At 41.7% G+C, this 16,110-nt stretch overlaps 1 protein-coding gene across 1 annotated transcript; it reads right to left on the bottom strand.

The window, feature by feature from the left end:
* Positions 1 to 268: 268 nt before the first annotated feature.
* On the bottom strand, positions 269 to 15,878 carry BPIFC (BPI fold containing family C). The gene is made up of 16 exons (XM_032106813.1): positions 15,602 to 15,878; positions 14,298 to 14,424; positions 13,809 to 13,920; positions 13,566 to 13,694; positions 12,619 to 12,774; positions 11,792 to 11,855; positions 10,878 to 10,938; positions 9,870 to 9,961; positions 7,867 to 8,040; positions 7,121 to 7,174; positions 5,655 to 5,825; positions 5,053 to 5,120; positions 3,721 to 3,763; positions 2,826 to 2,889; positions 1,977 to 2,053; positions 269 to 851 (listed from the first exon to the last, which is right to left on the bottom strand). The coding sequence occupies exons 2-16, from the start codon at positions 14,401 to 14,403 to the stop codon at positions 810 to 812; spliced, it is 1,413 nt and encodes a 470-aa protein (XP_031962704.1). The 5' UTR covers positions 14,404 to 14,424; positions 15,602 to 15,878; the 3' UTR covers positions 269 to 809.
* Between the last annotated feature and the right edge of the window lie 232 nt (positions 15,879 to 16,110).

The raw sequence follows: 16,110 nt of genomic DNA on the forward strand, positions 1-16,110 counted from the left end.
GCACACTAATAAAGTATTGGATAAAAAGGAGGAGAAAGAAAGAGGGTAAGATAACATACTCAAATGAAGTAAGAAAAGTATCTCACTTTCAATTCAGATAAAGATGTCAGAGAATTAGATTTAGAGGACTTACCCAGAAACACTGAAGGAGTTAAATGTATCTAACCTGGTTAAACAGCACTGAACAGGGCACACGACAGGCACAAGGATTTGAAGAGTTGCAGGGAGAGAGGGAGAGTAGTAATGCCACTTTGTCTCTGTTCCCACTTCTGCATCTTAAGATTTATGTTAAGACACTGCAAAGACTGGGGACAGTTCCCAGTCTGACAGTTCCATGGTTCTAGAGAGGGCTCACTCCATACTTCATGCATTGCATACAGAAGGGAAGTGTTTAAGATTGTTACAGTAGAAACATATTAGCAGCTGTATCTGCCCTAGCAGAATTTTGACAATGTACTTTTCCCCATTTTAAGAGATTGCAGTATCTTTCTGGAAGCATATAGACAAAATTGTATTTCAAAAGAGTCATTAATCTTAAAAACATTTTTGTATCAGTTAAACTATAGAATAAATAAATGTCAAGCATGTGTTACATGTTTTCCCTTGGGTCTGCTTTTACCACCATTATACCAGCTAACCATTCCATCAGCTTTTTTTGATTCCCAGCACCCCCTCTTGCCCCTAACCAGGATGGGGGTTGTCAGAGCTCAAGTTAAACATTTCAGCAGAACTGGACAGTGCTCAGTCTTCAGAGTCACATTATTGTCTTGATTTGAAGTTCATGCTTAACAAGTGGTCTGTCTTCTCCTTTAGTGTTTGTAGTGGACATCAGTCGAAATCAACACGTATCCCTGTGGGGAGAAGAACAGTCATGGACATACTATGAATTAAAATGAACGTGTTGTTTTGCATTTTTTTTTTTTTAATTTCAAATTGATCTTGGTGTTTAACGTCCAAAAATCTACTGAAAACAGCTGAGCCTTGGAAGTACAAGTTTTATACAACTCTGTCCTTTGAACTTTGCAAAAAGGCTCCATCTTTCCCTGGGTGCTATCCCTTTGCACCATGTTAGTGACAGGAAGGAATCTAAAGATCATACAGCCTGCTTAGGAAGGTTCATCTGAGCCTTGAGGCAACTAGGCAATCATCACAAGGTGGGATTATTTTTTACCTAATTTGTGCCACTTAAGAATTAGCCATTTATTCTAAACTTGTCCTTAAAGTTTCCCCCATTGTCAGCACATACAGACCTTTGCATTTCCTTTCCTGAGCTGTGTTTTGTGCTTAACTGCAAACAAAGATTTAGGAGTCTCTGCAAAGCTGAAAATAACTTTGAGAAGTTGGTAAAGAAGTGGAGGAATGCAAGAGGCTTACTCATTTTCTGGGCATTCGTTTGTCAGCAATGCCTTTGTACTGATTGACTGCCGAGCAACATTCTGTATGCTCAAACTAAGGGCTAGATTTGGAGAAGGATAACCAGAAGGCAAAAAAATATTTTCTGAGAGCTCACTAACTACTTTTGGCTACTAACCTGAGTCATCATCACCAAATATTGACAAAATCTGGGCATCCTAGGTGCACAAAATTGAATTTGCCTCCCGCTCATATTTTAAGTATTCAACAGGACTGTGAGGTAGTGATAACTCTAATTTGATGTGATTGGCCAAATTTGAGCAATATGTTAAACCTGTTTTTATACTGAACTGCAACTTGCAAGGCTGAACAAGTTGTGCATTTGATCACTCCATAGTTATATATTCAGTTCTAACTTTTCCTCTCAAAGAAAGATACATTTGTTTCTAATAGAATTTTACCACTATCACAGATCTCATTTTAAACCCATTTTTACTACTTCAGTGGCTCAAATACAGCAATTTTCTGGCACAATAGAAGGTGAATATATGCCTAGCAAAAAAAATGAAAAAGAGGGATAACCTTTCATAAAAGAAAATCTTCCGTAAGTATCAAAATCTCACCTGTACAATTGTAATGTGAGGTCTTGTCAAGGTAACATTGGCCAGATTGGGAAGAGGGAATCCTTTTGACAGTTTAGCTTAAAAAAAGAGGCAAAAGATGATTTAGGTATGCATCTGAAAAATAATAAACACTTGCCTTTCAACAACACTGTTTATCCAGAGACTTGTAGGTCATTTATACCAATTAGCCTCTTAGTCTTCACAAGCAACCCTGGGAGGTAGCTAAGCTGCTCATTTACCAGTGGGAAAAAAGATTTACAAGTGCTTCTCTCTTGGCAGAATGTTGCAGCCAAACCAAGGCATTTCATGTCCAACACATTACATACTCAGTGATTTGTCCCTAATGATCCCTGAGGGATTATTAATACAGCTCTACCATTGTTAGAACCTGTTCCCATTTGTATCCATTAATTAAAGAAGGTGATGTTCATCCCAGTACAGAGGGCTGACACAAAGCTCTACCTCCCTCCAGGGCCTTAAATAAGATTGATGAGAGGCAAAATCTCTGTGCTGGTCCAATAAAAAGGAACACATTTCACATATGGTGGCCTCAGGCAGGTGTGCAGATGAGAGAGACATGCTTTTCTCCCTGATGCATCAGGGCCACCTAGACTGAGATGAAGGCAGATGAATTTTTACTTTCCAAATAATATTTGCCCTTTTTGCAGAACAGTGCCAGTGAGAGGGAGCACTTACACCCCTACAGATCAATCTCCCCCTTCCACTGCTTACTGGCTGATGGTCATTTTCCATTCCAATTAATGGGAGCTGAAAACTTAATCAGAAAGTCTGTAGAATCACACATTCTGCTGGAAGCTTTTTAGCTGATGCTTTGAAATACAACCTTACCATTAGCTGATGGAATTACTTCAGTCTGTAAAATGTAAGATAGGATGTTCTCCAGAAGCAAGACCTGCCACAGACGAGAAAAACTGAGTTAGCCATCATTTCCTGATGGCAGTAGAACTGTTGTGCCCTAATCCTGGGTGGAGTTAGTAGGCTCTTATTCAACTTCCAGCTCTCTTTTGGCCTCAAAAGAGTCACAAGCTCAAGTGAACTTTGGAGCTTAAGGTTTTGGAATGATGCAAAGGAAGTGGGATGCAAAATACAAATGGATTTCATTATGCTTGGCCAACATTTTAATTTAAAACAGTCTATTTCCTTTATTTATTGTGAGATAATTTATCACCAATAGCAAAGCAGGACCAGAACAGTTTTAATCCTTTCTCCTCAGATATTTGGAACTGATTGATTATACTGAGAATGAAATGACTCTCTGCGGACGCAGGGTTTTCCCCTGCAAGGCTACAACTGTACATATTTCAGGCATCCGAGGGAAGTATCTCGACTCCCCCTCCTTGCCGTAATTCCGAGCACCTTGATGAGCATCACTGCAGCCCACGGAGTGCCTGTGCCTCAGCTATACATGTGACCATTAGACGGCGCTCGGCTATGCTGCTACAGGTCAGGTCTACTCTGTTTCACTGGGATGATTCGACAGATCTCTGCTTACTGCAGCCGGGGAACTACAGAATGTCTCCTTTGCAGAGCATTAACTTGCCCCAAAGAGTATATATTTAAGTTCAGAACAGAGAGGTGGCTGCCAGAGGACAGGAAAAGAGCCATCTGGGAATGAAGCCTAATGATTTGGAAATACAGATAAAATTTAGCTGCTTACTCTTTAGCCTTGATATCATTGATATTCTTGGTTTGCATTTCCTATACGCTTCAACTACCCACTTACCTCAAAAGAGCCAACATTGGAGTGGGCTAGGGAGAACTGGAGCCTGAGGGAAAGAAGTGAAACAAGATGAGTCACTAAGAAAGGATAAACACACTTATTCTAATCATGTGCAGTCATTGCTGTAGAGCTCCAGGCCTTAAGAAGCATCTGTAAAGAGATTTCTGAAGCAATTTCACACACTGCATACTGCTGCATAGAGAAGGACGTGGTTTTCTTGAAGCACTGCTGAGCATCCATGCAACAGTGTGCTGGAAGAGCTGTAGCCAGCAATGTGAGTGTGCTTCTCCCTCTGTGCTGTTTTGGAAATCCTACTGACAATTTATTTTACCAAGGACTTGCAGGGTGTCAGGCATTTTGCAAAGATTTTGGTACATCTGCATAATGCTTTTGTGTGAGTCTTACCAGGAAGAAAGGATCTGTTCGTGGTATGGTACTGCTGCTGCTGGCTTTGTTGCTACTGCTTCTGTTTCCAAATTGAAATACTTATTCCCTATGTCACTCTTGTATCCAGCAAAAGATTTCTGAGTTTCCTCAGCACCAGTACCTGAGTTCTCAAAACCAGCTCCCAGCACACTCTAGATTTTCCTCTTTGAAAATTACTGCAGAAAATGCTATCAGCACTATCCTCCTTAAATTCCTAACATCTCTCTGCCCTGATGAACTCTGCATGTTCTTAACCCTGTGTCTTTCTTAGGGACTTTTATGAAATTGGAGTACCAATTCCCAGTTGTGAGGTCCTGGTATACAGAGCTTCTTCTCCATGAAATGTGACATGCTAGATGTGTAAATGACCTAGCCTCTGGTCTCCAGCTTTCTGACCCTTGGAAGCTGCAGGACTTCAGTTAGTGAATGTCTGCTCTAAGAATATCTGCATAGGGGACCTGCAGGGGCCCAGGTTCTTTACTGTGCCCTGGACTGCTCTGACATTCTTTAGTGGCACAAGTTGTCTAGAAAACCATGACATCTTGCCAGCTGGAAAGTGATGAAGGAAACTCTCAGATGATTTATGGTCATCCAAACTGCCCTACACGCTTAGTTTACCTAGCTCAGAGGGGAGTAGAAGTAAAACCAGAGAAGTCCAGTGAGACCACTGCCCTGCAGCAATCCACAGCTGGTGGGCAGTCCCTTGGGGACATGGCAGTTGTCAGAGAGAAGCTTCCTGCCTCCTCTAAACTGTACAAGTGCTGTGAGATTTAGAGAAACTAATGCAGATGAATTTACCAGCAAAACATATTCATAGTTATCTGATCATATGTCTAAACTACTAATGTTGGGATTGCTAACATTGTTTTCCAAAGGGCTGGAAATCTTTTTCATCCCAGGTTGGATTACCTGTTCAAACACAGCGAGCCCATCAATTTCTGATCAAATACATTCAGAGAAATGCTGGTGTTGGCTGCCTGCAGAATAAAGAAACCATGGGTTACCAGACATAACAAACCCCACGACCCTTCATGTGAATTAGTCACCAACACATAAATACCATCTTTCCAGTTATGTATGGAAGCTGTTTTAGGTAAATGCAACTTTCTCATTGCAAGGCTGCACACAGTAAATGTCTGTTTGTTTGAATGGCACTGACAGGACCTGAAATGGGGTAATGAGATTTCATTAATCAAAGCCATGAACAAGTTGCCAAGAGGCATGACTCATACTTGCTGAACTGTCATTCCACAGAACAAAACCTTGGTTAATCAAATCAGAGTCACTATATGTTTGGATTTTTGTCCATCTGTAGGAGAATGTTCTTTACCATAGAAATGTCCTATAGGCTAGGTGAGGTCATGCCTACACCACCTGTGACTAAGGGGGATTTGCACGTTTAAGCACTAGAAATTTGGCATTTTCTTTGTTTCTTGTACAGAGCTTTAACAGAAGGAAGGAACAAACATATTTAACCCTGTGTTAAATGTCACCTTGTTTGTTGTACTTACTATGTTCATTGTGAACAGAGACTGGGTGGTTGAGTCTGGCAGAACAGCCAACACCTCCATGGAGCCCTGAATCTCTACCGTGAAGGAATCCTGCTCTAAGCTGATGATAGGGATTTCAGTAGCCATTAGCTTCAACATCACTGGGTTGGGTGTAACTGAATATTTAGCTACCTGTAAGATTCAAAGACAAAAAAAGAGAAAAAGAAAAGCACTTTTCTCATAAAATGGATCAGAATACCGCATGTTCTCAGTTTCGAAGCAATAATTTTAAAGTAGTTCCTTATGATGAGGTTAAGGATAGCTGCTAACATAAGATTCTTTCAGGTAAGAAGGAAACAAAGATTTCCTGTGGTGCTAAATTAACAGTATTGGTCACTCAGGAATGCAGTGGAAAATTCTTTCCACTTGAGGAATACAAATTTTTCCATATAATTTCAAGAGAAATTAAATACTAAATTAAACAGAGGAGATAAATGGACCATGAATTTAGTCATACAATAAAAGAGCTCAGGAGTTGCTCACTTTGAAATTCACCCATCTCAGGAGATGGGTTCCTCCTCTGGACTGTCCTCAGAGGAGCCTCACTCTGTTCATTGCCTGAAGAGTGAATAGGCTCACCAAGTTCAGTATTTGAAACAGAGGGGGTGGAATATCAGCATCAATGCTCACGGCATTTTATGGAGAACACCATACATGACTGCCCTTGGAGAATTCTTACATTTCTGAGGAGGGAACTTAATAACATCTGGGAAGCAAACAAGAATGTGAAGTACTTTGAACCATTAATCTGATTTCACCCATCCTTGGCATTTATAGCCTAGGGCTTCTTATGCTCATTTTTGGTTTGTCATTCTGTCTCAGAAGGCTGGTAGAAGTCATCTGTGCTCATATTCCCTGTCCTGTTATATTCATCTCCTCCACCTAAAATAAATGGAAATCCTGTGCATCTGCCTTGTCTGTTCCATAGGATGTAATGTTTCCTGACCATCTGTTAGCTCAGTTTCCTGCACGTGGTCCCTTCCCAGGTCTTTCTGCTCATCAGTCACAGGCCAGCAGCAAAGCAAAGAGAATTATGCAGGTTTGGGGAGGAGAAAAGTGTTTTTTTCTGAGCTGAGGCCCTCTTGGAGGTCTCTCAAAGCAGGACTCATGACTGGAAGCTTTTTGCTGTGCAGAGCTGGTTCTAGGTGGGAACAGCTGTGGCTTGGGCATGGTGCCCAGAGAAAAGATTGATGTGCAAGGTTATGGGCCAAGATTATGTTTGGTAACAGTGCAAGTCATTCAACTCATCATGAGGTGGGAAGTGACAAAGCCCATCTGCTCTGCTGTTACAAGGCACACGTGTGCCCGCTTCATCAGCGCAGGTGCCCTGCTGGCCCTACAAGCCTTTGGGATACACCAGTAGTGAGGTGTCTTGACACCCACACTGGGTGGCTTCCCAAAGACTTTGTGAAAGTAATGATACTCACCTCAGGGATGATAGTGCCAAATATCTCTGTGTTTATATTAAAATAGCTGCAAGTCTGGAGGAAAAAGAAAAGTGAGAAAACAAATGAGTTACCAGATTTGACCTTCATGGTCAGCTTTTCTCTAAATGCATTGTTACTGTCATCTCAATGAATCTTTGAGTTTTTACCCCTCAGAAATATTCCCAAGAGACTCAGTATACTTAAAGCAGATTCCCAATAATATGTGCCAAAATAATCCCTCAGAAAGCAAATGCTTAGTGTCATTATAGTTTGGGCTGCAGTCTATAGGGTTTGGGATTTACTGAACCTCCTGCAGTCAGGTTAGCCAAGTCAGGCAGCCTCCAAGGCACAGATGCTGTGCTTTGACATATGCTTTGCTTACAGGGTCCCTGTAGTTCTTTCATTCTATGAAGATCCCTCAGCCACTGAGGCTGCAAGATTCTCCAGAGTTGATCCCTTGTCCATATTAGTGATGTCTGTGCCTCAGGTCTACAAACCCCTTATTTTTTGTAACAAAGCTGGCAGTATTTGGTACTTTGCTCAGTGGAACTTGGCATGCCTGGCTGTGGCCTGAGGCATCTATATAGAGCATAAATAAAAGAGAATAACAACACCCTAGCATTTATAATCTCTTGTCTCAGGACTCTGCAGATGAACTAAGAGTTTTATATGGCCACATACTGACATCTGGCAGGTCAAAGCCCTATGTGAACCACTCTGACCCCATTCCTCTGTGTCCTGCTCACCTCCTCTGCAATGGTTATGTTGAAGGCCCCTGTGGTGTAGTAAGCAAATGAGGAGGTCTGAAAGAAATACTCAGAGAAGGCAAGGTAGAGCATGGAATCACTTTGGTCCGGGATTGTGAAGGAAGCTGGCACGTAGGGAGAGTCAGTATAGTTTCCAGCTGGAAAGGCTACGCCCTAAGAGTTATTGTCAGAGATAAAAAAAACAGAGTCAAAATATAATTTTACCATGACTGCAGACAAGGAATGCTACTTTCCTTTACTTTGCCCAGGCTATTCATTTGGTATATAAATGAGTATGCAGGCTTTGTAGTACACCCTGAAGGCTTGGTGCTTTCAAGCAGGTGGTGAAGGCAAGTTCCAGCATTTGGACATCTCACAGATGAGGCCCAGGATCTGTCTTTTGGGATACTGGTCACCTACCAAGGACAGTCTGCCACCTCAGATCACCCTCTAAATTAAGGGTCTAAATGCATGAAGAACATGACTAGTGGTCCTCCTTTTTGAAAAGCCTTACTTTCTCCTATCCTTGTCTCCAAGAATTTAAATCTGAGAACTGCTACTTAAGAGCCATCCAATGGTCTCAATTACAAAATTGATCTCTAAAACCAGAGGTCTTTCTTGGTTAAAATCAGCACCTTACTTTACCCAGAATCAAGCTGATAACTTGTGCAGACAAAAGGCTTATGAGAGAAAGTTATGTCAGACAAACCTAAAATGCCTATGTGTCTTCTGCACTACTCATTATATTAGTCAAGCCTTGCAGATCTAATACTTCCAAATGCATCCAGATGAAACAAAAATTGATTTAAAATGATGAAGACATTTAAAGGTTAAAGTTTTTTATTAGTTCTCCTGTTTCTGTTTCATCTCAAGTGTATTTTGTCTGTCTTTATTTTTTCATCTAGCTCTAAAGTTCCTGTTGCCTTTTAAGGACTATCAAAATGCTTACAAAGTGCTGGATCACAGCTGGTGACCTCCTACTCAATACTCACTTGCTGGATTTACCAGACACTTGCTTAGTATATTTCCTCCATGTAACTTACATGGGAGAGTAGCTCTTGGAACAGCCATGATTTTACCTCTTTAGTCTGACTCAAGTCCCTGCTTAAAATCTAGTTGCTGCAATACTTAGAAGAGTTTCACAGCAGCTGCAGAGCTGGTATGCTGAGACCAGTGTCTACCATACAAACAGATACAAACTTTTTGTTCCTTTGTGTTTCCACCTCTCTTATTTCCCTGTTGTCCTTTTCTTTTTAATATTTAATTTATAGGATCTTTGTGACAAGACTGTCTTCTCATTTTGCCTTTGTAGAGCACCAAGCACAAGGCATCTTAAACTTAATTAAGGATCTCAGATACTATAATGATGACAACTACCCTCAACAAAGTAATTTCAGAATGAGGAACTAGTCATATTTTAATTTCAGTACATAAGGAGACTTTTATCCTTAATTTGAAACAAACTTTCAAGTCCTTGGACTCGGCAGGACTCCTTGGGCTCCTGTGCTTTTGAAAGGGTCTTCTGTCTTCCCATTCAGGAAGCCAGAGGCTTAATTCTTGCTCTGATAGTCTTGCTCTTTCTTTTCCTCTCTCATCTGACAGCAGACACATCTAGTTAGTCCCATGTATAGAAATATTACACTGACTGAACAATGAAGTCCCAGATATTAATCAACAGTGAGAGAATGATGAGGTTGAATAGTTTTTTCTTTCCTTTCCCTTTCTCTTTTCTTCTACCTTGCTTAGTCAACTTTAACTGCTCTCTATTTTTTACAACCAACTCAACAGCAGTTTAAAGAAAAGGATGTGGCCTTTAAATAGTTCATTTCACAACAGGATTGTTACAAATTACTACTGTAACAAACACAATAATGCTTTGAAATGTCTGTCTTCTCAGGCAATGAGCCTTTATGTTCAGAACAACAATCACGGTCATCTTAGAAAGTGTCTCATAGAATGATGGAACGCACAGCAACCTTGCAAAGAGCACTTCAGGCAACTACCTTTAAGTCCAGGTCAATGAATGGTCGAAATACTGCTGGCAAGCTACTTAAGGAGTAGTCTACTTCAGCCAAATCATCAATCTGCATTGCAACTGTAAGGGTGGTAGATCAGACACACAATATTACAAAAACCACAGAAATAATTCTATGTATATTTAAATCTAAGTTTCTGACAGGGAGTAACACAAGTTGTTCCAGGGAGTAGAGAAAAACACAACCAGGAACCTCCTAACATGCATTCTGACCTAAGATTTGATGTTTCAACTGACACCCTCTGTAAAGCACCTCCTCTAGTTTGTCTGTTGTTTTCTCATTGTGGAAAGTAAGTTTGGTCTAACCCAAAAAAGGAGATAGCCATATCAGTGCTTCAGGGCATAAGGAGGTGTTGGGATTTCTTGTCAAGCAGTTCTAAGAGCATCCAAAGTGCCTGTAACGTGCAAATACTTTCCCAGAAGGAGGGTGCCTGATTTGCTTAGATACCCGTGTTTTGCACATGGTATCTGGCCAACACTTGGGGTGTCTTAAATGCCTGCAAATCTAACCCAAAGTGGTTCAAGTGAGAAGGTTTTTGCAAAGAAGCTTTTTCATTTTGCCTCCCGCAAGTCTGATGAATAGGCAAGTAAAACTTAATTTCCAGGCAGACTAGGAGAGCAGGCTTCAGCCTGTAAAGTGCTGTGTGTGCAGGAGGACTTGGAGCATGGTAAGGGAAAACTGCCTCAACATCAGTACTGTGTGGCCTCTAAGTGGCATTTCTCACAACAGAAGTGCACACTGCCACACTTGCAAGCTGAGAATTGCTACCAAGTCCTTGGCTCTTATAAACACAAATTTCTTGCTCAAGTAGCCCAGTCTTTATTTAACTGTGGTTCTGTATGCAAGGGAGCAGATGGAGCAGAAGGACTGATACCACTCCTGGAGGCATCGCCAAGCAGCTGCCATTTAGGAAGTGGCCGAATTTCACTGATCAGAAGAGAGAAAACAGAAGGAAAGGTATCACTAATGACTCACCATTCAGTGATTGGAGGTCTTCATCTATCAACTGGATCCCAGCTCTGATATTGGGACATGACTGTAATAAAAGCACACTCAAGTTATAGCCTGATTAGCTTGGATGTGTAAGCACCTCTTACACGTGTGCTAGCAGATCTTTCTGCTGCACGACACACATTGCAGCATTTGTTTATCAAAACACCTAATCTGGCTTCTCTTCAGCTAACTGGATCCCCAAGGTTCCTGCTTGGTGCAAGGTAAGCATGTCATATGTCAGAGCTGCAAAAAAGAGGCAAGTTTCCAGAGGCAGCCTGATGGGGGTGACAAAACCACAACCTTAAATAGTGCGAGGACAGCTTTCATATTGGTCTCACGAGAGAGATCTCAGAATCATAGAATCATTTAGGTTGGAAAAGACCCTTAAGGTCATCGAGTCCAACTGTAAATCCCTGGACAGAATGACAGCCATCTCAAGCTCTATCTCCTCTCAGTGGCTCTGGGCAGGATGTCATCAGAACTACTCACCTCTTTGATACTATGAAGTTGAAATATGTCCTACTGTCAGTTGATATACTATAATTTCTCTATGCATTGCCCAGTATATGTTTCGTCTGCCGAGCCCAAAAATGACCTAAACCCCAGGCAGGTAGGTACACAGGCAGGAACTTACTCTGCATTGGAATGGAAAAATAACTACATTTTCCATCCCTACTGATGCCTTGGTTGAATGTAGCTGTGTCAGTATCTTGGCCATGAACCTGGCACTTTATCTGGAATCATTTCCGGCTGGCAGAATGATGACTGTGCTGATCAGACCAGCATAGGACTATTATAAGATTATTTTTCTAGTTCTTCCTCTGCAAAGTTCACAGCACTGACTTGTGAATGCCATCCTCCTTACACCCCTCCCCTATACAATGTGAAAGGCTTACATTAGTAACCAAGCTCCTGTGAATGGGTTTCTTCAGATACTTGATAAAGAAGTTATGCAGGAAGCTAGAGGGAAGGAAGAAGGCAATTAATGGGTCAAGCACTATGGTCATTAACAGGAGATCAGATATCACTGCAGAACATGAATTTAATGGCCTCTTAGTGTGATATTCTAGTACGGCATGGGAGCTTTTTGAAATGTAGAAACTATCAGAGAGACACCATTTAAAAGATGATAATTTCACCATTGAGCATCTCAGCCTGGGTTAATTCATATTTATGAGAAGGGAATTCTTCATGGTACCACCATCATATATGTACAAAATAGTCTCTGCACTAGGAACTTCCAAAACAAGTAAAAATAAACAAACAAAAACAACCCCCCAAAAAGGTGACAAGAGTGGTATTCAGAAAGTGAGAAAAATATAAGAAAACAATGAAATACTGTTTCATGGGGCTGTATCCAGAGGCTTAACAGACAGCAGTCTGGTTCTGTTCAATTTTGGTAGCACTGTGACTAGGAGGAGCGAAGCATAGTACAAGTATGTAACTTCTACCTAGAGCTGAAGATTAGAGCAGAAGTTTGAAAGAAGTGGTGCTGAAGAAGCACAAGGGATTGTTTGATTCTGTCTTTATCTTCTACTGTGTGTAAATACAAGGACAAATATCAATGTTGGCCATTTTAATGCTGTATTAGGGTCCCAGTTCTCACCTTTGGTGCCTATGATGCCTAAAAGCAATTCTGTGTGCCCTAGTTTGTGAATTTATCCCTGTGCCATTCATTGACAACTATTTTCTGAGAGAGTTTATACAGATCTCTTCCACTTACCCACTTTTCCCATTCAGCTTGATATCTATGTCACCAGAAGTTGTCTGGCAGCTGGTGAGGGATATTGACGTGGGGCCTGTATTATCCAGGGGTGTTGAAAAGATTGCGGTAACGAACACCTTTGAAATGTGCACTGTGCCTCTTCCACTGTCTTTGCTGCATAAAGTGAAAATAAATAAAAACTGAAAACCCCCCACCTTTTCACTATGGAATTGCCTGGCAATGCAGACTCGTGGCCGCTCCTGGTCACTGCCATTATTCTGCTTTGCTTGCCTGTGTTGGGTGCTTGCCAGCGAGGGCACTGTGCCTCCTGCTGTGTCACCCCCATCAGCTCCCAGGTCCCCTCCCCCTGCATGCAGCCCTGCTGTCCCTGGCAGAAGTGCAGATCAGAGACTGCTGTAATTCAATCACTTTAGCCATATAGGTAATGTGGGTTGTGGGGAAGGGAAGAGGGTTTTCTTTCCTCTGGAACAGTTTGGGACTAAGAAGGTGTGGAGACTGCTCTAAGGATATTGCCATTTGCTCATCCATTTTCCATCAGCTTTTGAACTGTATCTCTTGATAGCATAGCAGAGGGTTTCTAATAGTGTGACTGCACGATGAGGGTTTATTATACTGGACTGTGATCCACCACACTACAGTTTGTCTAAATGTGTCATTAGCTGTCAGGCTGGACAATGACAGCATTCAGCTAGAGCAGCAGTCCTGTACTATTCGCAGCAGTGCTTCTCAGACCTGCGCTCTTCATCAGTGCTGATGTCTGAGGGGGCAGGGGCTGTCTCCCACCAGCAGACCTGTTGAGAAGCATCAGTATGTGCTCCTGGGTTACTGCTGCCAGCTGATAAAGAGCACCTTTACCATGAAGGGGTCACAAGAATAAACTAAAATATGCATTTTTGTATTATCCATCAAGAAAAATATCCCAGGACATGCAAAGCTGTACATACAACATCCAGGTCCTTATGTTCCAGTTCATATCGATGGTTAGAGAAGCATTTCCAATCACCAGTTTTATCCCAGACCCTGGTAGGAGGGAGATGGAAGCACTGGGTAATTCAACAGCAGTAACACGTATTCTAGAGCATGAGAGAGAAAAGATAAAAAAAAATTGTATTTCATGAGTCAGAATGAACACAAAACAAGATACAAATTTCAGTCAAACACAATTTTCCCCCAGAGAGAATACTTACCTTGAGATGTTGTATTTGACATTACCAAGCCCAAATTTCTCATGGCCAGTCAAATCAGGGAAACACTCCTTCTCCATATTCTGCTTCAGGATTTCCAGCCCAACCTCCTTGGCTATAGGAAAACAGTGACCAGTTCAGTTGCCTTTGATAGTGCCTGGGAGTTCATAGTTACATGCTTCTGGCTTAGGAAATGTGATGGACAGAGAATCAGCAAGAAGGTGGTATCTCACTTGAGACCCAGCAGTGCTATTTCAGGTCTCACTCCTAGTCATGGCAAGAGCTGAACTAACTGATTCAATATCTGAGGTCAGATAAACCTTGCTATGATGTTCAATGCTGTCAAGCAGCTTACTGACTTTGCTCTATTGTGCTGTTAACCTTTCCTTTATAACCTGTCATTAGGTCATTTACTCCCACTGCCCTCTCTTTCCTTTGTCATATCAGTATTAAAGGGAATGCCACTACGCCTCCTGAGAACGTCACACATACCATACTCCAGCCCCTTCTGGGTGATCCTCACTTTGAGTCCAGGGTTGGCGCTCAGTTGCCCGCTGAGCAAACTTAAGAGGAGGAGAGAACAGCAAATCTTCACCATTTTCCTTGTTTTTTACAGGACCTGTTAATAAATATTTATAACAATTGCAGAAATCCATGCTGTGTCACTTGGTGGTTGTACTCCCTCCCCACCACTACCCTGGACACCAGCTTTCCCTCCAGAATGAAGAAAGTGGAGAGGCCAGCAACCCTGGAAGAGAAGACCCATTCTCCACAGGCTGTTATAAAAAGTGAGATCCATGGGGTGGAAAAGTCAGCCTATTCACCGCCATAGAGATTGGGGAAAGTGCTTGGGATACATCCATCTGGACAAACATTGAATTTTTAGGCTGTAATTTGGTGGCTCTGCAGGACTCACCACAGGGATGGTGAATGAGTGAATCAAATGCCCATCCCAGGGGCTTCTGTGACAGGATTTAAACTGAGATGGAACTATCTGTATGAATCACAGACTGCATGTAGTGTGAAAACAAGAAGGTCTAGCTTTCAGCAAGGTTTCCCAGGGAGAGTGAGAGAAGCCACCTGATGGAGAATTTTTAAACAAAACTGGACAAAATCAGAGACTGGTTTTGGTTTTTTTCCCCCAGAGATGGGAACAGCTTTCTATGGAGTTATTTGTCATCTGGGACTGACCCAGCAAACAGATCACATTATTATGGTTTTCCTCATTTCCAGCTACTACACAGGATTATGAACAGATGAAAGTACAGGAAAGTGTCTTTTCTAGCATTACTTTTACAGGCAAAATTTCTTTAGTTGCCATGGGGCTGTTGAAGAGCTGGAATGAAACCATCTACAAGCAGACAACTGCCTCTTTCCTAACACAGGAAAAATTGTTTTGATATTGCTGCATCTTTCACTAGCTGCTTCATTAGCAGAGGTAACAATATACCTCAAACCAGAATATTTTTAGTCATGATCACAATTTAAACAATCTGCAAAACTTATGAGAGAACATTGACTTAAGTTTTTGTAACAGTTTCAAGCAATCCTGAAGAACACCTTTGCCTTTTAGTATAACTGGTATTTTTTAATTTTAACTGACAGATATTGAGAGATGAAAGAAACACACTTCATAAGTAGAACAAAAGCAAGGACTGGAAGGAAATGTGTCTTTGGCATATACATAGTTCTCAAACCTTAAAATCTCAAAATTTAACCAGATTTAGCGACATCTATCACTTCCCAACAAAGCCACTCCTTGACAAAGTGCAATCACCATGTATTTGTTTCCATACCTCTCCTCCGAAGGCTGAAGAGAAAACCTTTGCTGTAGCAGACCACAGGGCTGAGGATGTTGCAGGGAAAACCTTCTACAGCCATGACCCCATCTTTTATAGGAAAGACCTGCGGGCTTGAAGAGAGCCAGTTGCTATCATCATCAGCAGTATCACCCAGGGAGTGGCCTCTGATAACCACATCCCAAGCTATTTTGGGTGTCCCAGGTTAAATCTATCAAATTTCATGTAGGGATAAGCAGAGGGCAATGTAAACTGTTGGCTGGGGTTACTCAGGTACCAGGATGCAGAATTCGGGGTGAGGTGCTGCCTTTGTGGTAGACTGTTTCAGCGCTGGTTTTTCAGATGAGAAGGGAAACCCCAGGGAGAATTCCAGTATTTCCACAGGACAGACATTCATAGCCAGGTTTGTATTGTAAAATAAGTAAATTAATGTCCCATCGATATGAAAAACGAGACCCATTTGTTTGAAATTGCTCAGGACACAGGAAACCATAAACAATATAGTA

This window comes from Corvus moneduloides, chromosome 4 (assembly GCF_009650955.1).
Source record: "Corvus moneduloides isolate bCorMon1 chromosome 4, bCorMon1.pri, whole genome shotgun sequence".
Taxonomy (NCBI): domain Eukaryota; kingdom Metazoa; phylum Chordata; class Aves; order Passeriformes; family Corvidae; genus Corvus; species Corvus moneduloides.